The sequence below is a fragment of the Ranitomeya variabilis genome, chromosome 3, assembly GCF_051348905.1.
Source record: "Ranitomeya variabilis isolate aRanVar5 chromosome 3, aRanVar5.hap1, whole genome shotgun sequence".
Lineage (NCBI taxonomy): Eukaryota > Metazoa > Chordata > Amphibia > Anura > Dendrobatidae > Ranitomeya > Ranitomeya variabilis.
The window spans coordinates 741658123-741682346 of NC_135234.1; the positions used below are offsets into that span (position 1 = coordinate 741658123).

General features: G+C 40.7%; 1 protein-coding gene across 1 annotated transcript; it reads right to left on the reverse strand.

The window, feature by feature from the left end:
- Positions 1–6753: 6753 nt before the first annotated feature.
- Positions 6754–23564, reverse strand: LOC143817256 (collagenase 3-like). Its single transcript, XM_077298498.1, has 5 exons — positions 23409–23564; positions 16703–16923; positions 16089–16237; positions 15773–15898; positions 6754–8508 (listed from the first exon to the last, which is right to left on the reverse strand). The coding sequence occupies exons 1-5, from the start codon at positions 23517–23519 to the stop codon at positions 8330–8332; spliced, it is 786 nt and encodes a 261-aa protein (XP_077154613.1). The 5' UTR covers positions 23520–23564; the 3' UTR covers positions 6754–8329.
- Between the last annotated feature and the right edge of the window lie 660 nt (positions 23565–24224).

Genomic DNA, 24224 nt, shown 5'->3' on the forward strand with positions numbered 1-24224 from the left:
CTGTTATGCTTTGAAAATTATTTAATGAGTGATTTAAAACTTCCTGGTCACCGACAAACCTTTATTCTGGAAGGTCTGCCCTTCATACTAAAGAACAACTACTTTACTTTTCAAGGAGAATATTATCACCAGATATGTGGGACTGCAATGGGGTCCAAGATCGCACCTACTTATGCGAATTTGCTCGTTTATGGGGGCATTTAAAGAAACATATATCTTTAAGGACGAATACAAGGAAAGCATAATTTTATAATAAACATTTATCTATTATCTCTTTCTCATTTGGGATAATTCAAAAAGAGTCATACAATCTTTTATTCATGATATTAACATAAATAATTGGGGTAGACATTCTTCCCCCTTCATTGACCCCAATGTATCAATTTTCCGGATATCACCATTTTCATCTCTGACAATCGCATTTGCACCAGAACTTCTTCTTCTTTTTTTTTTTAAAGTTGATTTTAACAGTTCTATACATTATAACAGTGGAGACTATAGCAAATGGTTGCAAAATATACCACAAAACCAATTTATGAGCATCCAAAAAAATTGTACATTAGACTCTGATTTCAATATTAGGGTTAAAACTCAAAGTGAAAAGTTTGAGGATCAAAAATATCCCAAAAAACTGCTAAATTGTGTTTTTTTCAATGCTACCACACATAATCAAGAGATGCTATTTGAAGTTGATAGGAAAATAACTAACCAGGATGAATATTAATAGAATTTGATTACCCCCTATAATGTATTCCACAAGGAAATACAAGCTTTTCAAGAGCACTGGCTCATCATTTAAATGATCCCATTTAGGGTAAATAATTTCCATACTGAAAAACCAGCCATTGACCTTCCCTAAATCACCTACAATTAAAAACATTGTGGCCTCGAGCCAACTCAAACCACAGTGTAATAACAATACTGATAGTGTGAATCATTCCCAATTATCATACTTTATTTTCAAATGCAACTTAAGAAATTGCCTGTGTTGCTCCTCCACTTGTTATGGCTCTACTACTATTTCCTTTAATAGTACTGGTGAAATACTCTTCATTAACAACTACCTTTCGTGCATAACATCTTTTTGTGATATACGTAATTGAATGCCATTGTATGCTGGGAAGACCCCTGCATAAGAGAATTAAATCTCATAGATCAAATATAAAAAAAAGTTTTCTCATGCATGGATTATCCAACAGTTTAGTATTAAGCATAACAAAGACTATAAAGGTCTCCATTTTAGTCCCATTGACGGGGCAGTGTTAGGGGTGAGGCAAACTGGGCATTTGCCCAGGGTCTCCACTCTCACAGGGGCCCCCAGCCAGTGGGGTGCCATTAATAGTCGGATGACTCTTTTTTTCCCCCAAATTGGACAAAAGAAAGCACCAAATAGAGGAACCAGCACAGATCAAAAGAAAGAACGAAAGAAATCGGCCTATTTCCCATTCCCAGGTAGAAACCGTTCAAATATTTAGCCCACGTGTATTAAATTAAGAGGGCACATGGGAATTTAAGGTACAGTTTTGTAAAATTGTGCCCTTCTGCACTCTACTGATACTGTTCATGTTTGTGAGCTTATTAAAGGGTTAAGCCTGCACTGTTTTGGCTGGAGTGAGCTTTCAGGGCAGATGTGGAACCTCTGAGAAAGTTATCCTGCCAGAATTTCAGACCCCCCAGGATGGGTGGATCAGCTCGAAGGTGGTAGAGAGAGGACCCATCTACTTAACCCCCCCAGGCTGTCAGCATCCTGACCTGTCAAGTTTGAAGATCTAGGATGGAGGAGCTGCTCATCCACCTCAGGGAGAAAACGACTGGAGGGAAAGCTTGGCTGCTTTGCTGTTTTGAGGAGTAACTGACAATACCCACTAGAGCTTGGGAGGAGGACATCAGATGACAGTAGAATGAGAAGGCTCCTAGTTGAAAGGCTACCGACAGAAGGAGACCATCATCTTCATACTCCCCTACTGACGGGAAAGCAGAAGGAAAAAGGTGGCGCTGGAAGAGATGCCATTGGCCATTTTAATGATAACACAGCTAATGTTGAAAATGCTCATGAGGTTTGTTTAAAAGAGTCTTTCCCTTGTGAATTATCCACTCTCAGTTTTCATCTGTCAGCAGGTACAAAAAAGAAAAATTGGCGTAATGATTTTATTGATTTATTTTCATTACTGCCGTCTGCTAAAGAATCGTTTAAGCCTGATAAAAACCAATGAGAAAGAAGAGGACCACGAAAGAGGTGCCCCTTCCATAATTGGCTCCAGGATTTTTGTATATTTTCATCTATAATAGCTGAAAAATTCCCTAACAAATGTAGTGGTTTGTTTCAGCAGGTTGACATTATTCTTGAAGCTTATAAAAAGGTTGGCAGAATGGCTTGGTTTTATTACGATGAGCAATTCCACCAAAAACTGACTGTTCAGAAAAGTTTAAAATGGGGTTAAAGATGTGGTTTTATGGATAAACCTCATGCTCCTCCAGAGAATACCAAGCTTTGTTAAGCAACAAAATATTCTGTCAATCACATTAATGCAGTCCTACAGTAGAGGTTCGTTATTAGCAAAAGTGGATATAAAGGGGGCTTTTCGTTTTCACCCAGTAGACCCAATCGGTTTTCCATCATTGGGTTTTCAATCTGATAAACAGTTTTTCGTTGATAAATGTCTTCTCATGGGTTCTTCCTTGTCTCATTATTACTTCAAGGCATTAGCATCCTTCCTCCATTGGGTAGCTACAGAAGGTGAATCGGTGAGAGGGATCGTTCACTACTTGGATGATTTTTTATTTGTAGACCTTCCAGGTTCCCCTGTATGTCATAGGTTACTTAAAAAAAATTTATCTTCAAAACCAATTTCCTTGGCTTTCTCCTGGCCACCGAAAAAAAGTTTTTTCCTTCATGTTCATTGGATTTCCTAGCTATTGAATTGGACAGTTTGGCTTTGAAATTTAGACGTCCAATGTCAAAAACTGATTACATGGTATGTGACATAGTCCCCTTTGTCTGGTATAAAAAAGTGTTGTTGAAGGATTGTAAAGTTTTGCTAGGTAATTTCACCTTTGCCCTTAGAATTATTCCAATGGATATTTTTTTAAAACTTTTATATCTTGCGACTAAGGGTCTCATATCCTCCAGATCCCAAATTAGACTAACAAAGGATCTGCAGGAGGATTTTTGTATGTGGTTCTTATTCTTGAGGGGTTTTAATAACCATAACATTATGCAGGACCATTTTGTCTCTAATGCATCGCTGTCTCTTTTCACAGATACATCTAATTTGTATGGTTTGGGTTATTATTAGTCAGGTTTCTGGTGCACGGAAGTATGGCCACCCGCTTTGCAGCAGAAGGCATTTTTGGGTAACTTGGTACTATTAGAATTATGCCCAGTGGTGGCAGTGGTGATTATTTGGGAGCAATTTTTGAAAAACAAAAGTATTTGCCTCCTTTCTGACAACATGTGTGTCATGTTTGCAATCAATTGTTTGAACTCAAAGAATGTTATGGTGGTTAGTTTGCTCAGACTTGTGGTTCTGTGTTGCCTAGAGTTGAATATTTGGTTAAAAGCTAAATATATCCCCGGGTCTAAGAATATTTTGGCTTATTGTCTATCTCGTTTCCCATGGAAACATTTTCAGGAGTTGGTGCCAGTAGCTGATCGAGATGGACCTGATCATGGAATATCGCTTCAGTTTATTAGAAGGTCTGTGTGTGAAAAAATGTCGTGTGACTATAATAATTGTGGGTTAAAATGATACCACAGAAAGCTGTTCTGAAACTCATCTGTTTAGGGGAAAGATACCAGACCGCACAAGAGCTGTGGACAGGGATCAAGCAACAGACTGTTGAGAACTTCAACACTGGCATGGTGGTCTGCGATAACGTACAAAATCTCGTAGCAACTTTGTGCTTAGACGGTTTCAAGCACATGCCTTGCCAGGTGCATGTGCTGAATTTGGTAGTTCAGAGCTTCCTGAAAAAATATCCTAATGTCTCAGAGCTGCTGCTGAAAGTGCGGGCCATCTGTGCATCTGTGCACGCTTTTGGTGTTCTCACCCTGCTGCTGCTCGCCTGTCTGAGGTGCAGCATGACTTCTACCTTCATGCTCACCACCTCTATTGCAATGTACCCACAAGGTGGAACTCCGCCTTGCATATGTGTCATGTCGGACGCTGTTCAGACCAGGTCGTTCGACAGACTACGGTAATTCCGCTTTCGACCACTATTTGCTCACTGGCGTCGGCTAGATGTTATCTAGCTGTTCCGGGGTTAATTTGCCTTATCCTCGGATTGGAAGCTGGGCCATGCCCATTGCCTTTAAATAGTTCTCCTGATCATTGGGCGTCGCCGATTATAGCTTCTGTCTTGTGCGTTGTTATCTCGGTCTGGAGTGGAGAGCTGGTTGTTGGAGATTCGTTGCTGGTGGTGTATTTTCCTTTGTCTTATTTACTCCTTCCTATATTTGTATTTATTTTGCCCTGCACATTTATAGTGTATTTCTGAGTGACTGCGGCGTGGTGTATATTTTCCTTTATCCTTGTCTGTGCTAACTGTGGGTATTGGTGTATTACCTCTTCACTGGGTAGTGGGCGGAGGTTTCAGCCTGGGGTTGAAACAGGAGACAGGGTGAGGTTCGAGGCCTGGACATGCACACCATCAGTGTAAACTCCAGGTAGAGGGTCAGTCAGGATTTCCCTAGTCTGAGGGAAATTGCAGGGGCCCGGGTTATTAGCTCTCGCCCACCTAGTCTCCCCGTGACAATATGTTGTAGAAACTGTGCCAGCAGCAGCAGGCAACAATGGAGTTTCAGCTGCAACACGCACATATGAGTTCCTTTGTAGAACAAAACCACTTCACCACCAATCAGTGGGACGTGTGTGCCGTGCTGCCATGCCCGAATAAAAATAACTGCCCCATGCTGAGCCCCTGTATAAACTAATAACTCTCACAATGTTCCCTGCTCAAAATATGATCCACACTCTTCTACTCTTATGGTAAATATCCTCCACACTGTCCTCTCTTTTCTATACAGGATCTCCTCTTCAGACTGTCCTCTCACACTGGGTCCCCAATATACTGCCCAGTTTTTATATTGTGCCCCTTCCTCACACTACCCCTCCTCAGCATACTGTTCCCTCCTTGCTGTGGCCTCACACTTTCTTCCCTTACTGCCCACTCTCTATATCTCCCCCCATACTACCCAGTCTCTATCCTCTGTCCCCTCACACTTTTCTCTGACCATACAGTCTCCTCACACCATTGCCATCAATAGTCTCCTCACACATTCCCCCTCACTCTCCATACTGTCTCCTGATACATTGCCCTTCCCCATTCTGTTTTCCCACCCATTCACCATACTGTCTCTTCACACATTCTCCCCATACTGTCTCCTCGACTTTCTCCACCATGTCTCCCCAATAATAACAAAACTTTCGAAGAGCACGCAGACATGCACAAAGACACACATACAGAAGCACACAGACATGCAGAAGTGCGCATACACACACAAAGACACGCACACATACATGCAGACATGCACACGCAGGCACGCACGCACGCAGACACGCAGGCAAGCATGCACACACACAGAAATGCATGCACGCATACATAGATGCAGGCATGCACTCACGCACGCACAAACACAAACACGTGCAGGCAGGCACACATACTGAAATACATATGCAGATGCACAAACAGAAATGCACACTCAAACACGCACACAGCACTTATGCAGAAACGCAGACACATAAACAGAAATGCATACGTAAACTCACGCAGACATGTACACGCAGACTCATGAGCGCACGCATAGTCATGCACAGACTTGCAGATACGCACACAGAAATGCACACTCAGACAAGCACACACATGCACAGACACAGATGTACAAACACAGAAATGTGGACACGCACATATACACACGCAGGGAAGCACGCACACATGTGCAGATACACATGCTATACATAGAAATGCACACTTAAACACACACCGGCATGCACAGATAGACACACAAAGACATGTGCACACAGTAATGCACATGCAAACGCTCATATACACACAGAAATACATATGCAGACACGCACACCCAGGTAGACACACATGCGCAGACACACGTGCACGAGCACACACACAACCAAATGCACAAACATATACAGGAACACATGCACAGACATATATATATATATGTACACATACAGGCACATACACAAAAATTCATATTAACATATACACATATTAGCAGTGTTATTTCCCTACCTTGGCTGGAGTCTTGTTCGGCCCAAATGCCGCAGCAGTGGAGGGCTCGCTGAGTGGCATAATTTTTAGCAGACACAGTTGCGGCAGGGTCTGCTTACTAGGATGCGGCAGTGTGTACATTCCCCGCTCCCCTGCTCGTGATCTCTGGCCAAGCCCACCACTGTTCTGTGCATTGCGGTGGTTAAGCTGCGTGTGCGTGCCCCTGCGCTTTTATTTTAATTTTTTTTTTCTCCTCTCACCCTCTCTCCTGAGCAAGGGTCTGCCGGTGCTTTAACTGGCACCCCGCTAGGCCAGTCGGTCCCTGGTCCACAACCAATGTGGGCAAGCTCACACTTTTTAAAATAAACCAGGCATGGATCCTACTGGACTTGTCTGTACCTTTGGATGAATAGAGAAGTAGAGTACTGCCACAGAGATGGGTGCAAATTACCCCCACAGAGACGGGTACAGAGTACCCCCACACAGGATTACTAAATTGTTGGTACAGATTCAAGAATACCAGTAGATTATTTTATCAATTTATTTTGTTATTGCATTTGCACAAAAAAAAACGAAGCACATGTTACTGAACAAATTCCTCCTAGTATAAATCGATGTGAATACTATTCTGCCCAATGATGACAGAAGTATTCTTCTGTCATCATTGGGCAGAATAGTATTCACATCGATTTTTCTGGCTAACACGGTACCACAATACAATTTGTTATTGTACATCACTCCTAGTATAAAGAAAGCCACTGTGAATTTCAGATCGTAAAATTAAATTAGCTTTGAAATGTCATTGTGGCATCACTACAGGTAGCCATAGACGTGTGTTTTGTAAGTGCCCCATAACTCCATACACAGGATTCGATGGGCAGTGATACCGGCTTTCTTTCATTCTTTTTTATGGTTTATTGATATATTTGTGCAGGAATTTTACTTAAAGTTACTTTTTACATTTCAAAGTGTTGTTACTGATTAGAAAGTGGGGTTTGTATTTTCCAGTGTACAACAGTGGTGCTGTCCCTGAAAAAAAAAAGTTGACCTCTTAGACTATGTGAACAAGGAGTCTTTTTCATAAGTTTTCGAAGCAGAAACCGGAAGCAAACTCAAGTGTTTTTGAGGCTGTTTGAGACTTGGACGAGCCTTTGGGGAGTCCATATAATTTTCCAAAAACTATTAGAAAAACTCTGTGTGTACATAGCTTTAATTTATTTATGTACAACCACAGGGGAAATTCTTTTTTATCATGTTATTGTGCATGTTGGAAAACAAGCAAAGCATCTACCGCAAGGTAACATATACAGCTCTGGCAAAAATTAAGAGACCACTGAAAAATTTTCAGTTTGTCTGATTATCTTTTTATAGGTATATTTTAGAGTAAAATGTAAATTGTTATTTTATTCTATAAACTACTGACAACATGTCTCCAAGCAATAAATGTTGTATTTTTTTTTCTGACAACGAAAAATGGTCAAAGTGAAAAAACCCCAGTGCTTTCAGACCTCAAATAATACAAAGTAAACAAGTTCATAATCATTTAGAAACAACAATACTAATGTTTTAACTCAGGAAGAGTTCAGAAATCAATATTTTGTGGAATAACCATGATTTTTAATCATAGCTTTCATGCGTCTTGGCATGCTTTCCACCAGGCTTTCACACTGCTTCTGGCGCCAAAATGTAAGCAGTTCTTTGTTTGACAGCTTGTGACTATCCACCTTCCTCTTGATTACATTCCAGAGGGTTTAAATGGAGTTCAGGTCTGGAGATTGGGCTGCCCATGACAGGGTTTTCATGTGGTGGTCTCTTAATTTTTACCATAGCTGTATATAAAAGATCTTTCTCTTGAGAGGACCATACACACGTGATACAAATTAGTTGAACTTTCATTTTCAAGTCTTCTAGACGCAACATAAGTAGAAAACTATCTTACAAAAATCATTAGCAGAATAGGTATTTTTATATTGCCAATGCAGCAAGCTAACATTGCTGTAATCTATATTGTACTTCTGTATATGATTTATTACACGTTTATAGTAACACATAGCATTTTTTGCACTTTAATAAATTGCCCTCTGGCTGGTTCCTTAAGGAGTTAATTGGGCCTTCGACCATACAGTGACTGTATTCCGTTGACGTCATCTTGTGGCAGGCGATAATTGTCTGTGTTTACAAAACGGTAGGTTGGAAACATCAGGGCCTGTGGGTCTTCAGAGTGATTGAGTCCCAAGGAATGGCCAAACTCATGTGCAGCCACCAGAAACAGATTGAAGCCTAAACAAAAGGTTTAAGTAGGTTAAAATGAGAGATATTCAGCAGGTGTACGTGGCTTCTCGTATTATCCTAGACAGATGTTTGCTTTTTTATGTTTGTTGTGTGTTTTAACCACTTAAGGTGATGTCCTCTGTTTTTTATTCTTAAAAAGTTGCCTAACATTTACTAAAAAGTAAAAAATCTAGCATACGCTCCTACTGATCTTCACTATTCCTCTCCAAGTACCACTCAGGTCACCACCGCTCTCTTTGTCTCTTCTTCTAAGGACTCTTATTCACTTGCGAGAAACTCGGATGAGTCTCGCACGGCAATACCCGGCACTGCACCCGGCGCTCAGATCGGAGCGTGCGGCCGCATAGCAATACATGCAGCCACACGCTCCGCTCCTGAGTTTCGTGTGCAGTGCCGGGTATTGCCGTGTGAGACTCATCCGAGTTTCTCACAAGTAAGAGCCCTTTCAGAAATGCTTGCGTAAATGCTGCAGCCTATCAGGGTATGTTCCCACGGTCAGTAAACGCTGAGGGTTGGACGCTGTGTACATTCGCAGTGTCCAGTCTTAGCATCCAATCCGCAGCATCCAACTCGCAGCGGCCAGATGTTTCAGCATAGTGGATGGGATTTCAACAAATCCCATCTCCACTATACATGCAGGGACGCCTCTGGTTTCCCTGCGGAGACGGATGTGCGGCGCATCTTTCCAGACCGTAGCATTTCTATTAATCTTGCGGAGACGCTCAGTCCCCTCAAGATAAATATCACCAGTCCAATGTATTGGGACGCGGTGATTCCGCACGGTTCAGTGAACACATGCGGAATCACCTGCGTTCAGAAACTGGCAGAGCTTTGGGTGGAGCGGACATGTGCTGGATCCAAAGCGCTGCCAATTACTGACCGTAGGAACATACCCTAACTTTTGAAGCAGTGACTTATGGATAATTGCTGCTGCCAATGATTGGCTGCAGCAGTCACTTGTCCATCCAACTCAAACAGGATATTTACAACTGATATTTAGAATGTTGCAAGTGGAAGCAAGAAGATAGTCCCCTGAGCACTTAAAGGAGAGGAACAGCAAAAGTTCAATAGAAGACTTTGAAATCATTTTTTAATTTATGCTCGTCTTCTTTTAAAATTAAAACTAGAGTGGTAAATCCATTTATTGTTTTTTTTTCTTAATGATGCTATGAATATTATAAAATCTTGAGAGATTCCAGTTCTCTCGCTGGAGTAAACAATAGGCTGACATCTCCTGCTTCCTGTGTAGACTGGGGCAGAATCAACAGGTTTTAATGAATTTTGTATTGTGGTGCTGGGGGATACCAAAATAAGGTAGGATAAAAACATTATGTATGAAGCTGCCCTGATAATACCTGGTCTCTGGAGGACTGGCTGTGTATCATAATCTCACGGACACTGTAATTAATAATGTTTTTCTGTCAACTAAAATGGTTGTCCACCTTTTTTTCTCTTTAAAAATACGCCCAGCATGGTCTTCCCCAACCATTTCCGCTCCAATCCTCCTCCTCGCAGGTCACCGGTTTCTTCACTTCCTCTTTTAGCAAGAACAACATTCTAATTATTGAAGCTGACCTGAAGCGCACACATACTGCTGCAATGTCTATGCAGGGAATATAGGAAGGAAGTCCGTGCCTCCAATATGGCTAGGATTTTTTTTTTTTTATTGAAAACAATAATAATAATAATTTTAACCTTTTCACACCCAATCCTGTTTTCACCTTCCTCACCAGGCCAAATTTTAAAATTCTGTCCAGTGCCACTTTATGTGGTAATAACTCTGGAATGTTTGAACGGATCACACTGACTCTGCGATAGTTTTTTGTGACATATTGTACTTCATAAAAGGAGTAAAATTTGTTCTATATGTCTTGTGTTTATTTGTGAAAAAAATCAGAAATTTGGCAAAAATGTAGGAATTTCCAAACATTTCATTTTTATACCCTTAAATCAGAGTTATGTCACACAAAATAGTCAATAAATTACACTTCCTACATGTCTACTTTACATCACTACAAATTTTGAATCCTAATTTCTTTTTTTATAAGAATTTAGTTGACAATCGATTTCTCATTTTTTCAACAAACAGGGGTCTACATCGCATTTGAAGCAACTTTGAGGGATCTATATGACAGAAAATGCCCAAAAGTGACATCATTCTAAAAACTGCAACCCTCGTAGTCCTCAGAACCACATGCAAGAAGTTTATTCCCCTTCAGGTGCTTCACAGAAAATAATGTAATGAGCATTTAACTTTTATTTTTCTCCTGAGCACATTAATATTCCATATGTGGGGAAAACTGCTGTTTGGGCACACGGCAGAGCTCGAAAGGGAAGGGGCAAAATTGAACGCAAAATTAGCTGGAATCGGGAGCGATGCCATGTTGCATTTGGAGAGCCCCTGATGTGCCTAAACAATTGAAATCTCCCACAAGTGACCCTATTTTGGAAACTATACCCCTCAATGAACTTATCTAGATGTGTAGTGAGCACCATCCATAGTGCCTCTATCTGCCTCATAATAGAGAATCTTCTGCCGGGGGTAAGCGCTCACCATAGAGTGTAGTATAGATGTGCAGCCACCCATGCTGCGATCATTGGGAGGCAGAATGAACAAATCAACAGCAGGTGAAGAATTGTTTTTATTTATTTTTTAAGTCGTTTCTCGTGCTGTATAAATGATTAGACAACTTGATTTTTCAGGTCTGTGCAATTTCAGTGATACAAAATTTGTATACTTTTTTCTCTTTGGCTGCTTTAGCACACTAAGGCCTCCTTCACATGTTCTGTGGATTTTTGTACTGGAAAAAACTGGTGAGATTCGTAGCCCATATCCGTGTGCCATCCATATGTACTTATGTGGCATTCGTGTATCTGTTTACTCTCTGTGCAATGTGTCACATCCATATGGCAACTGTGTGCTGTCAGGTGCCTGTGTGACACATATCAGCACCTGAGAAAAGCAGTACAGTTAGCTGTTCCCAGGCGCTGGGTGCTGAAAGCAGCTCTCATCATTGTCACCTGGTCTCCCTGAGATGAGCATGGTTAGGCAACAATGATTGGAGTTATATTCAGCACCTACTGTGCACATCGTGTCTAAAATAAATAATTAAAAAAATGGGGTAGGCTCTTGTGTAATTTTTTGAACCAGCAGAGGGAAAGCTGGTAGGGGAGTATTTTTTTCAAATAAAGGATTTTATTCTTGCTGTGTGTTTATTTCTAAACTTTCTATGGGTTTGTAATGGGGTGTCTAATAGATGCCTCTCCTTTACTAACTCCTGGGCTTGATGTCAGTTGACACTACAAAGCTGACATAAATCCCAAACCTATAACCCCACTTGCCACTGCCACAGGGCAAGTGGGAAAAGTGAAGCTAAGAGCCAGATCTGGCGCATCCTATGTATGTTGCGGCTGATGTTGGTAGCCTGAGAGGGAGGACAGCTGTCTGTTTAGCCTCTGCTGGCTAGAATTTAAAAGGGACCCTACATCTAAACTAAGCAGTAAGGGCTAAGCAAACATCTGTGAGCTGTTATTAATAGCATGGGAACCTTTTTAGGATGTTGTCCTCTTTCCCAGATTAGAAACATCAGCCCCCAGCTGTGGGCTTTCCCTCTACTAGTTATCAAAATTACGTGGGAGCCCACACCAAATTTTTTTTATTTCATTCTTCATTTTACACATGATCTACACAGCTCCCATCATTGTCGCCTGGTCGCGCTGATCTCAGGGAAACCAGGCGACAAATATTAGAGCTGTCCTGAGCACTCGGTGCCTGGCAACTCTGCAAACTGTGCAGCTTTTTCCCAGACACCGGTAAGAGTCACGCTGATGACACACGAATGTCATCTGTCTGTCATCAGTGTGCACGTACGCGACATGCATTTTGTTCGTGGTGCATGTAAAAAAGCTGACATGTCTGCAGGTTTTTCACACTGACACATGGTTTGTGTGAAATGCCTGACATGCTCGCACCAAAACAATACAACGGGTGTGCGTGTGTTCGTATTTACGGACACAAAAAACAGACTTGTGAAGGTGGCTTGATAGACACTTTTTTTGTGTGCAAAAACTGTTTTTCCATCGCCATGTTTCGAGAGCTATAATTTTTCCATATTTCGGCTGATAGAGTTATGTGAGGGCTTGTTTTTTGTGGGACGAGTTGACGTTTTTATTGGTTCCATTTTCGGACACATATCATTTTTTGATCGCTTTCTATTCCAATTTTTGGGAGGCAAAATGAGCAAAGACCAGTAATTCAGGAATTTATTTTTGCACATTCTTTTATGTTGTTCCACATGTGGTAAAATTGATAAGGCAGCTTTTCTCTTCTGGTCAGTACAATTACTGCGATGCCACATTTATTTTTTTATGTTCTGAAGATTTTGCACAGTTTAAACGATTTTATAGAAAAAAATAATTAGTTTTGCATCACTTTATTCTGAGAGCTCTAACTTTTTAATTTTTCTGCTGATGAAGCTGTATCACTGCTTGTTTTTTGTGGGACAAGATGATGTTTTCAGCTATACTACGTTTATTTGTGTCTTTTCAATCCCCTCTTATTCCACTTTTTGTTCGGTGGTATGATGAAAAAGCATAGATTTTTGCCTCGTTTTTTATTTGATTATTTTTTTTTACAGTGTTCACTGAAGGGGTTACCTAGTGGGACAGTATTATAGGTCGGGTCATTCTGGACTCAGCAATACAAAATATGTGTAGTTTTTTTGTTTATTTTTTTCCTAAAAATATTTATTTATTGGTACAATATACAGTGGGTACGGAAAGTATTCAGACCCTTTTAAATTTTTCACTCTTTCATTGCAGCCATTTGGTAAATTCAAAAAAGTTAATTTATTCTCATTAATGTACACTCTGCACCCTATTTTAACTGAAAAGAAAAACAGAAATGTTGAAATTTTTGCAAATTTCTTAAAAAAGAAAAACTGAAATATCTCATGGTCATAAGTATTCAGACCCTTTTGAGCTAGTACAGCCATGAGTCTTCTTGGGAAGGAACAAAGAGTATATATATATATACTGTTCAAAAAACTAAGGGGAATACTAAAATACCACATCATAGATATCACTGAATAAAATATTCCACTTGTAAACCTTTATTCATTACATAGTGGAAAGCGTTGAGAGCAATAAAACATAAAAATTATCAATGCAAATCAAAATTAATATCTCACAGAGGTCTGGATTTGGAATGATACTCAAAATCAAAGTGGAAAATCAAATTACTGGCTGATCCATCTTCAGTGGAAATGCCTCAAAACAAGGAAATGATGCTCAGTAGTGTGTGTGTGGCCTCCACGTGCCTGTATGACCTCCCTACAATGCCTGGGCATGCTCCTGATGATGTGCCGAATAGTCTCCTGAGGGATCTCCTCCCGAACCTGGACTAAAGCATCTGCCATCTCCTGGACAGTCTGTGGTGCAACGGGACGTTGGTGGATGGAGTGAGACATAATGTCCAAGATGTGTTCAATAGGATTCAGGTCTGGGGAATGGGAGGGCCGATAGCTTCAATGCCTTCATCTTGCAGGAACTGCTGACACACTCCAGCCACATGAGGTCTGGCATTGTCCTGCATTAGGAGGAACCCAGGGCCAACCGCACCAGCATATGGTCTCACAAGGAGTCTGAGGATCTCATCTCGGTACCTAATGGCAATCAGGCTACCTCTGGCGAGCACATGGAGGGCTGTGCGACCCTCCAAAGAAATGCCACCCCACACCATTACTGACCCACTGCCAAACTGGTCATGCTGAAGGATGTTGCAGGCAGCAGATCACTCTCCACGGCATCTCCAGACTCTGTCACTTCTGTCACATGTGCTCAGTGTGAACCTGCTTTCCTCTGTGAAGAGCACATGGCTCCAGTGGCGAATTTGCCAATCCTGGTGTTCTGTGGCAAGTGCCAAGCGTCCTGCATGGTGTTGGGCTGTGAGCACAACCCCCATCTGTGGATGTCGGGCACTCAGACCATCCTCATGGAAACGGTTTCTAACTGTTTGTGCAGACACATGCACATTTGTGGCCTACTGGAGGTCATTTTGTAGGGCTCTGGCAGTGCTCCTCCTGTTCCTCCTTTCACAAAGGCTGAGGTAGCGGTCCTACTGCTGGGTTGTTGCCCTCCAACGGCCCCCTCCACATCTCCTGGTGTAATGGCCTGTCTCTTGGTAGCGCCTTCAGCCTCTGGACACTACGCTGACAGAAACAGCAATCCTTCTTGCCACAGCTCGCATTGATGTGCCATCCTGAATGAGCTGCACTACCTGAGCTACTTGTGTGGGTTGTAGAGTCCGTCTCATGCTACCATGAGTGTGAAAGCACAACCAACATTCAAAAGTGACCAAAACATCAGCCAGAAAGCATTGATACTGAGGTGGTCTGTGCTCCCCACCTGCAGAACCACTCCTTTATTGAGGGTGCCTTGATAATTGCGAATAATTTCCATGTGTTGTTTATTCCATTTGCGCAACAGCATGTAAAATTGATTGTCAATCAGTGTTGCAGAAGTTTGATTTACTTGGAGTTAGATTCTGTTGTTTAAGTGTTCCTTTTTATTTTTATTAAGTGTTTATTTTTTGAGCAGTGTATATATATATATATATATATATATATATATATATATATATAATTTTGTGATTTAAGAAAATATTTTTACACTGTTGTTTACTTTTTTTTGCTTTTTTACTTTGTCCACTATGGAATTTTGGATTTCTGCAGACTGATCACAGTTATAAAGCATAGCATGCAGGAGATATTGCTGCACATGATCTAACTAGCTTTCTAGAGCCTGGTGATCTGGACGTCATCATGTCGACACAGGGTCGCTACGGCAACATTCAGCCCCTCATGATAATGTCACGGGGGGCACCAATTGGAGGGCAGAGGAGCCCCCCTCTCTCTGCCTGCCTTCTAAATGCTGCGATCGATATAGGTTGCAGCATTCAGAGGGTTAAACTGGTGGGCACCGCTCCTGACAGTGAGTGCCGGGTGTCTGCTGTCATGTCAGCTGAACACCCAGCGGAGACCGTACGTGCAAAATCACTTGGACATATCCATACATCCAAGATCGGTAAGTCTAAGGTCATGAAAAGGTTAACTATGTCTCTTCTAATTCATGAAACAAAAGTTAGATATATGAGAAAGTCCCTTTAGGCTATTGAGAAATATTTCAGCATTTTTTGCATTATTTTAAAGAAATCTATTCGCCGATAACATGTTGTAACTGTGTAGTATCATACCTGCTTGGCTATTTGTCCATCTTTCATCTTCATCAAAGTGGGCATCACCACCGATTCTAGCACCAGGAGCATAGGCATGAGCGAGGACACGACCGGCACCATCAAATGGATTCTGATCACCATGTGCTGCAAAAAAAGTACAAATTTCATGTCATTGTGTTCTTGACTTTGATGCTGCATATTGAGGTGCTGGTATTTTGCTGGAAAAAATACCAAATAGTTCACTGGGAACACAAGAAATCTATTATATTTTAACGTAGCTGTAATATACTGTATTATGCTTTACTTTTATGTAAAAGGATCATAACGCACTTACCTCGTGCCCGGAACTGGATGAGGATATCTGCATCTCCACGGTTCACTTTGGTGAACCTCAGAGGAGTGACTTGGCTCCAGACACCGAATGCCTTCTGGATCGAATCGTCAACCACACCGGTGGGAAGATCTGGGGTGTAATTTAGAATTCTGTACAAGAAGACAATATATCTCTTTAATGTAATAATCCTCTTTTTTTTGGACTAATTCAACAAAAAAATAAATAAATACCGTACTTGACATCTAAAATGTGATCAGTGGAGGAGGTTTACTAATCAAAACTAAGAAGAATTCTGATAGAAGCTGTGCCAAAAAACATCAGTGCAGGTCATTTTGTTTTTTGCGTATTAGTCACCATTTGCTCCATCATAATTTTCTAAACTTTTCTTTAAAAAAGAGTCATAAAGTCACAATCTCTGTATTTTTGTTTTGAGTATGTTTGTAGTTTTGGGTGGGGCAGCTCTTTAAGAAAATGTTTACAATCAATAATAAAGAAAATGAGCAGGCTGTAGCTTCCAGAAAGAGATATGCTCTTTATTGCCTATTTAGGAATAAATAAAAAAAAAAAAAATTGGGCCCCAGCTTGTTTTCATTTGTCCTTATCCATGAACCTACCTGTAGGTTATAGAGTTTGTCTGCCATCTTGGCCTTCCATTGAAAGTAGAGAATTCTGCCACGTCAGGCATGCCACATCTTGGGGCTTTCATCATATTCATTGTGTTTGTGTCCAGCTGTCCTGTAACTTTCATCCTGAAGAATCTTTGCATTGCCTCAAGCCTTTCCGTAAATGAACTTTTTTCCTCAGCGTTGGAGGAGTAAAATTTGTTTAAATATTCCTGGGAGAAAGTCAAAGATAAAGAGACTGGTTAATGAAAAAAGAGTATACTACTTGGTATTATTTGTATTGTATATGTATGTATGTATATAGAGCAGTGGACACAGACAGGAGAGGCCTCTGTGCAAGAACAATATATAGGCCAGTTGCAGTCCAAAAGCGCATCATTATGCACAATTTCTCCTGGTCTCAAGGTGGACATGGACCCGATATCACTCTGTTCCCTGTACAACTGCACAGGTTTCACCAATGGTATGTCCGCCCCTGTGTATGTATTGTATAATTTTCCCCTTAAAATAAGAATTACTCCAAAATAAGCCCTAACATGATTTTACAGAATTTTTCAAGTATGCTTGATTAATAAGCCCTACTTCAAAAATATGACCCAGTTACAGTCAAGGCAAGTGTTGGGGGAGGAGAGGGAAACTGGGCAATTTCACAGGGCCACACTCTCCTAGAGATCCCCACTGTTTCTAATCTGAGGTTAATACTGCTTAGGGAGGACCTTTGGTGACATGACGGTCATGTGGCCATGATGTCACCAGAGGTCCTTTAACTGCAGGAGTCTAGAGAAACTTAAGAGGAGACAGGCTGCTATGTGCCTTCTGTGCAGTGTGTGTACAGTGAGTATGTAAAGTATTCAGACCCATTTAAATTTTTCACTCTTTGTTTCATTGCAGCCGTTTGGTAAATTCAAAATAGCTCATTTTTTTCTCATTAATGTACACTCTGCACCCCATCATGACTAAAAGAAACAGAAAGGTAGAAATTTTTACAAATTTATTAAAAAAGAAAAACTGAAATATCACATGGCCATAAGTATTCAGACCCTTTGCTCAGACACTCATATTTAAGTCTCATGCTGTCCATTTCCTTGTGATCCTCCTTGAGATGGTCCTACTCCTTCATTGGAGTCCAGCTGATAGGACTTGATCTATATAAGACCTCACAGCTCACAGTGCATGTCAGACCAAATGAGAATCATGAGGTCAAAGGAACTGGCCAAGGAGCTCAGAGACTGAATTGTGGCAAGGCACAGATCTGGCCAAGGTTACAAAAGAATTTCTGCCGTATTCAAGCACAGTGGCCTCAATAATACTTAAATCGAAGAAGTTTGGGACCACCAGAAGTCTTCCTAGACCTGGCTGTCCAGCCAAACTGAACCATCATGGGAGAAGAGCCTTGGTGAGAGAGATAAAGAAGAACCCCAAGATCACTGTGGCTGAGCTCCAGAGATGCAGTAGGAAGATGGGAGAAAGTTCCACAAAGTCAACTATCACTGTAGCCCTCCACCAGTCAGGCCTTTATGACAGAGAGGCCCGACGGAAGCCTCTCCTCAGTGAAAGACATATAAAAGCCCACATAGAGTTTGCTAAAAAACACATGAAGGACTCTCAGACTATGAAAAATAAGATTCTCTGGTCTGATGAGACGAATATAGACCTGTTTGGTGATAATTCTAAGCATTATGTGTGGAGAAAACCAGACACTGCTCATCACCTGCCCAATACAATTCCAACAGTGAAACATGGTGGTGGCAGCATCATGCTATGGGGGTGTTTTTCAGCTGCAGGGATAGGACGACTGGTTGCCATTGAATGAAACATGAATGTTACCAAGTACAGAGATATCCTGGATGAAAACCTCTTCCAGAGTGCTCTGGACCTCAGACTTGGCCGAAGGTTCACCTTCCAACAAGACAATGACCCTAAGCACACAGCTAAAATAACAAAGGAGTGGCTTCAGAACAACTCTGTGACCATTCTTGACTGGCCCAGCCAGAGCTCTGACCTAAACCCAACTGTAACAAGGTTTGAGATTCACCGCACACTCTAAGATAGTATAAATTTGTAATAGAAATTTATTGTATAAACAATCTGGGAGCGGAACAGAATATACAGTATTTTGCGATCTTTTAACAACGTTTCGGCTCAACCTGAGCCTTTTTCACGTGATCGCTTCTAATGGTATCCCCAATATTCTGAAGGGGTAAGGTTTTACTGAAAAAACCTATACTAATGGGATGTGAGTATCCACCTGTTCGCCGAACACAGCAGGGCGCAGGAGCGCCGCTTACCATTAAGGATTCTACAGATACAGTGGGGCAAAAAAGTATTTAGTCAGTCAGCAATAGTGCAAGTTCCACCACTTAAAAAGATGAGAGGCGTCTGTAATTTACATCATAGGTAGACCTCAACTATGGGAGACAAACTGAGAAAAAAAATCCAGAAAATCACATTGTCTGTTTTTTTATCATTTTATTTGCATTTTATGGTGGAAAATAAGTATTTGGTCAGAAACAAAATTTCATCTGAATACTTTGTAATCTATCCTTTGTTGGCAATGACAGAGGTCAAACGTTTTCTGTAAGTCTTCACAAGGTTGCCACACACTGTTGTTGGTATGTTGGCCCATTCCTCCATGCAGATCTCCTCTAGAGCAGTGATGTTTTTGGCTTTTCGCTTGGCAACACGGACTTTCAACTCCCTCCAAAGGTTTTCTATAGGGTTGAGATCTGGAGACTGGCTAGGCCACTCCAGGACCTTGAAATGCTTCTTACGAAGCCACTCCTTCGTTGCCCTGGCGGTGTGCTTTGGATCATTGTCATGTTGAAAGACCCAGCCACGTTTCATCTTCAATGCCCTTGCTGATGGAAGGAGGTTTGCACTCAAAATCTCACGAAACATGGCCCCATTCATTCTTTCATGTACCCGGATCAGTCGTCCTGGCCCCTTTGCAGAGAAACAGCCCCAAAGCATGATGTTTCCACCACCATGCTTTACAGTAGGTATGGTGTTTGATGGATGCAACTCAGTATTCTTTTTCCTCCAAACACGACAAGTTGTGTTTCTACCAAACAGTTCCAGTTTGGTTTCATCAGACCAAAAGACATTCTCCCAAAACTCCTCTGGATCATCCAAATGCTCTTTAGCAAACTTCAGACGGGCCTGGACATGTACTGGCTTAAGCAGTGGGACACTGTCATGATTCCCAATGGCAGGGACACGGGCAAAAACGGACTAGCTCTAGGAAGATGGTATCTCAGGTAACCGCGATGCTGAACCTAACACGCAAATAAAAGTAGCCAGGGGGTGTGCCTATGTTTTATCCCTAGACACCTCGCGCCAGCCGGAGATCTAGCTGCCCCTAGAAGAGGAATACACAGACCTGGCTTGTCTCCAGGGAAACCCCAAAAGTTATAGTAGCCCCCCACATATAATAACGGTTAGGCAAGAGGAAAACACAAACGCAGTATGAATATAGATTCAGCAAAGTGAGGCCCTCTGACTAGATAGATGAAAATACAAAAGAGGACTTCGCGGTTACCTCAAAACCCTAAGGAGCCATCCTGAAACTACCTTGACTCCGTTATCAACTCATGACACCGGAGTAGTAATTTCAGATCACTAGAGCTTCCAGCAGCACGAGAAATACAAATGCATGCTGGACAAAACAAACACAAAAAATGCCAAAAAATTCAACTTAGCTGAATTGCAGACTTGGAGCAGGTAGCAAGCAATAAATTTGCAAAAACTTCTACAATTCTGTTTTTACCAGTCAAGATGGGTGCAGAGTGTACATTAATGAGAAAAAAAAAATGAACTTTTTTGAATTTACCAAATGGCTGTAATGAAAAAAAGAGTGAAAAATTTTAAGGGGTGTAAATACTTTCTGTACCCACTGTATATACATGTGTATGTGCATTTTGTATGTGTATGCATTTGTATGTGCAGTGTATGCATACATGTCTATGTATAGTGTGTGTACATACAGTACATGTGTATGTGCAGTGTGTATGCATGATGACATGATTTTATTTGAATAAATGTTGATTATTTTTTGTACAAGAAAAATGTGGATTGTTGGTTATGGAAAAAAATAAGTTATACCCTGAAAATATTCTGTAACCCCACTTTTGGAGCAAAAATTAATATAAAACCCTATCTTATTTTTGGGGAAACACAGTACTATATTTATGAATACTAGAGATAGGCAGATCTAGTGACATAAAAAATTTGTTAGATCTGGGAATAATTTTGATTTGCAGCAAAGTTTTTCCCTGCAAATTGAATGTTCCATAAGGTGCAAAAAAACTAAAACAGCCTAATACTCACTTCACCGCTCACCTTTTCACCCTTTGCTCCCTGAATGGTCCTCCTCGACATTTCTTTCCACCATCTATCTCAGGATCTTCAGCATCTTTACTCTAGAATGGGATTTCCAGGCACAACCAGACCTCGGAAGTAAGTACCTGCGTGCTGTGCAGTGGTGGCGCACGCTGTGACGTCACAACATGCAGTGACCTTCGAGGTCTGCTCGTGCCCAGAAGTCACTTTCTACAGTCAAGACGTCAACGATGCAGTGTGCAATGCTGTAAAGAAGCTCTGTGCAGGACGTTAACGGTGAGCAACGGGGTATTATTGATTTTTTTTAACCTTTTGCTGCCCTCTATGATTCATCAAAATGGTGGCAAGCTGGATGCCATTTCGTTGAAGTGGTGTGGAGGAAATTACTATTGTAAAATTAAAGCGAAATTCAATTTCTTTTTAATAAATCAGCCCACCTGTAATATGCCGATGTACATAGGCCATAGACTGTATTTACTGTGTATATTATATCCCAGTATTTTTTTAATATCTTCCTTTTCTTTAATCTCTATTTCCCTCATATCACAATAAAACTTGAGAACTACATAATGATCTTCCTTGTGCCTCCTCCTCCTCCTCTTCTCAGGCCTGTGTGTTGCAGTAAGACAACTCTCTGCAGCAGATGCCTTCTGCCTTCTGGACCTGACATGTCGGCAGCAACATAAATATTGATAAGTTCCACACCTTTGCTATTAGGCTGGGATTTAAATGGGCCATCAGCTAAAGATGGTAGTGTTCACCGCGTAATTACTAAAAGAATTGCTGTTTCAGGATCATGCAAAAAAAATGCTAGAGCCTAATAAATAGTAAGTAGATTTATTGCTTCATGTAAACATTCATGTCTATACTTAGTGTTCCTTTATAATAGTAAAAAAAAAGCCCCAGTACATGGAGTGTGGCAGTAGTCCACCTTCACAACCTTTTTGTCACAGAACATTTAACTTATAAAATGAAGCTGTTTTGGAAAACTCCTAATTGAAGGGAATCTGTCAGTAAAATCAACCCCTAAACTGCCTATATGATCATGCAGGTCTTAGAAATGTGCATCCATATACACTTTAATAACTTATATCTGTTGTTGCATTACTGAGAAATTAGTATTAAGAATGAGGTGTTAAGTGCTCTGGGCATGACAGAGAACTTCCTGAGCCTCTGCCTCTAGAGGCTTGTTCCCGCCCAGCACCAGCCTCTTTAAGTTGGTTGATAACTCACTGTCAGGAGCCAGGGAAGGAAATCAGACAGTGAGCTATCAACCAATCTAAAGAGGCTGCTGCAGGGTGAGAAAACAACTTCTGGAGGCAGACAGTCTGAAAGTGCTTTTTCACACATAGAGCACTTAAAGCCTTGCTTGGCATATGGATGAAAATGCTAAATGCTCAGGAATGCAGCAACAGATAGAAGATATAAAAGAGCTGAAGGATTTACATTTTAAAGACTTGCGTGCCCATATATGTGGTTTGGTTGGATTGATATTATGACTGATTCCCTTTAACGATTTCAAAGTAATTTTGTGGCACCTTAGGCAGACTTATTTGTTTATCAGACTACAAAAAACTTTATTTTACACTGAATAAACAATCATACTTTATGCCATCTGTTCCTTATATCTTATTAATTTACATTTGTTATGTTGGCAATAAGCAGGGGACAAATAAAATAAATATTGATGGCAGAATCAGACTACAAAGGGTTTGCTTGTAGTCTGTTACCAATGGAGACATTTTGGGTTCTGTGCTAATATATTTAGGTCTCAGAGCATTACTTAGACTGGATGCAAATGTATACAGGATTAGCAATGCACAATTTCAGTGTCTGAATTTAGACATGAGTGTTCCTACTGACGTAAAACCTATATTGATAAATTAAAGCAAGGCAGATTACAAAGTTTTAGAACTTAAACCCCATCTGGAAGGCATTAGAATTCGCTCACAGAAGTAGTTTTCATTGATCGAAATTTACAGTTTTCCATTTTACTATATGTATAAATTCTTCACATTTTTCAATTCTGTTTTCTGTCAGTCACCGTTCATCATTTACATCTAAAGGATAAAAATCTACATTACTCATCTGATGGATACACAGATGCAGGACTGGTTACACTTACAGTACAGTCATCACAATTGTGTCTTGTAATAAGTCAAAGTGTTAATTCCTAGAAGTAAACAATAAAGGTTTCTATTGTACAACAGCAAGCAGAAATCTTGAGAATTGTGACAAATTAATGAATATATTAGTGCATTTTGTAACCGGTCATTAATTATACAATAAATCCTCTTAATTGAGGAAATTATATTACCCCTTTCTAGTTTTATGTTATTTATTTTTTACAAAAACATACCTCTGCCAACTTCTGATCGGAAGAACTGACGTCTGTGTCGTCCTGGGGTCTTGGCATGGCAAGGGCACCATAACACAGTGAAAGTAGGACCAGGTAATGTACTTGCATCATGGTGGCAGTCAGAGTGCACAACCTGCACTGTACTGTGCCACTCACATCATCATGCTTTATAGCTGAAGGTGTGTTGCAATGTAGTGATTAATTATGAAATTAACCAAGTTCTTTTTACAGTAATGCTTCTTAAATAGTCACAGGCACTTGTCCACTGTAATTATAAATGAGTAACTACACAATTACAATACATTGCAACTTTTTTAAAGGGAATATACCCGCAAGTTCACTCCTTTTTAACTATTTCAAATATAAATGCATGGATACCTTATTTATTGCTCTCCATTGGGTTATCCTGCTGATTTTATAAATATGCAAAATAAGCATTAGATGCTTTGTCCCACCCAGAGCACCTAACGAAAATCTATCACTCTTGGTCATTTACATATTTAGCTCCTGTCTCCCACTTTTGATTGATATCTAGCAGTCTTGCTGATGTCGGGTGCTGGGCACGAAATCTCGCGCCTGCTCACTTTGCGGTTCCCAGGCCAGCACTGTAAAGAACCCTTTAAAGGCACTTGGATTTTTTTTTTCCTATTTTCCAGTAGACTATGTCACAAAATAAATGGTGTCATTCAAAAATACAGCTCATCCTGCAAAAAAACAAGCTGTCATATGTCAACATAAAAAATAAAAAAAAGTTATGGCTCTTGGAAGAAGGGAATTAAAAAGTTAAATAAAGAAATGGAAATTGTCCTACTCGAG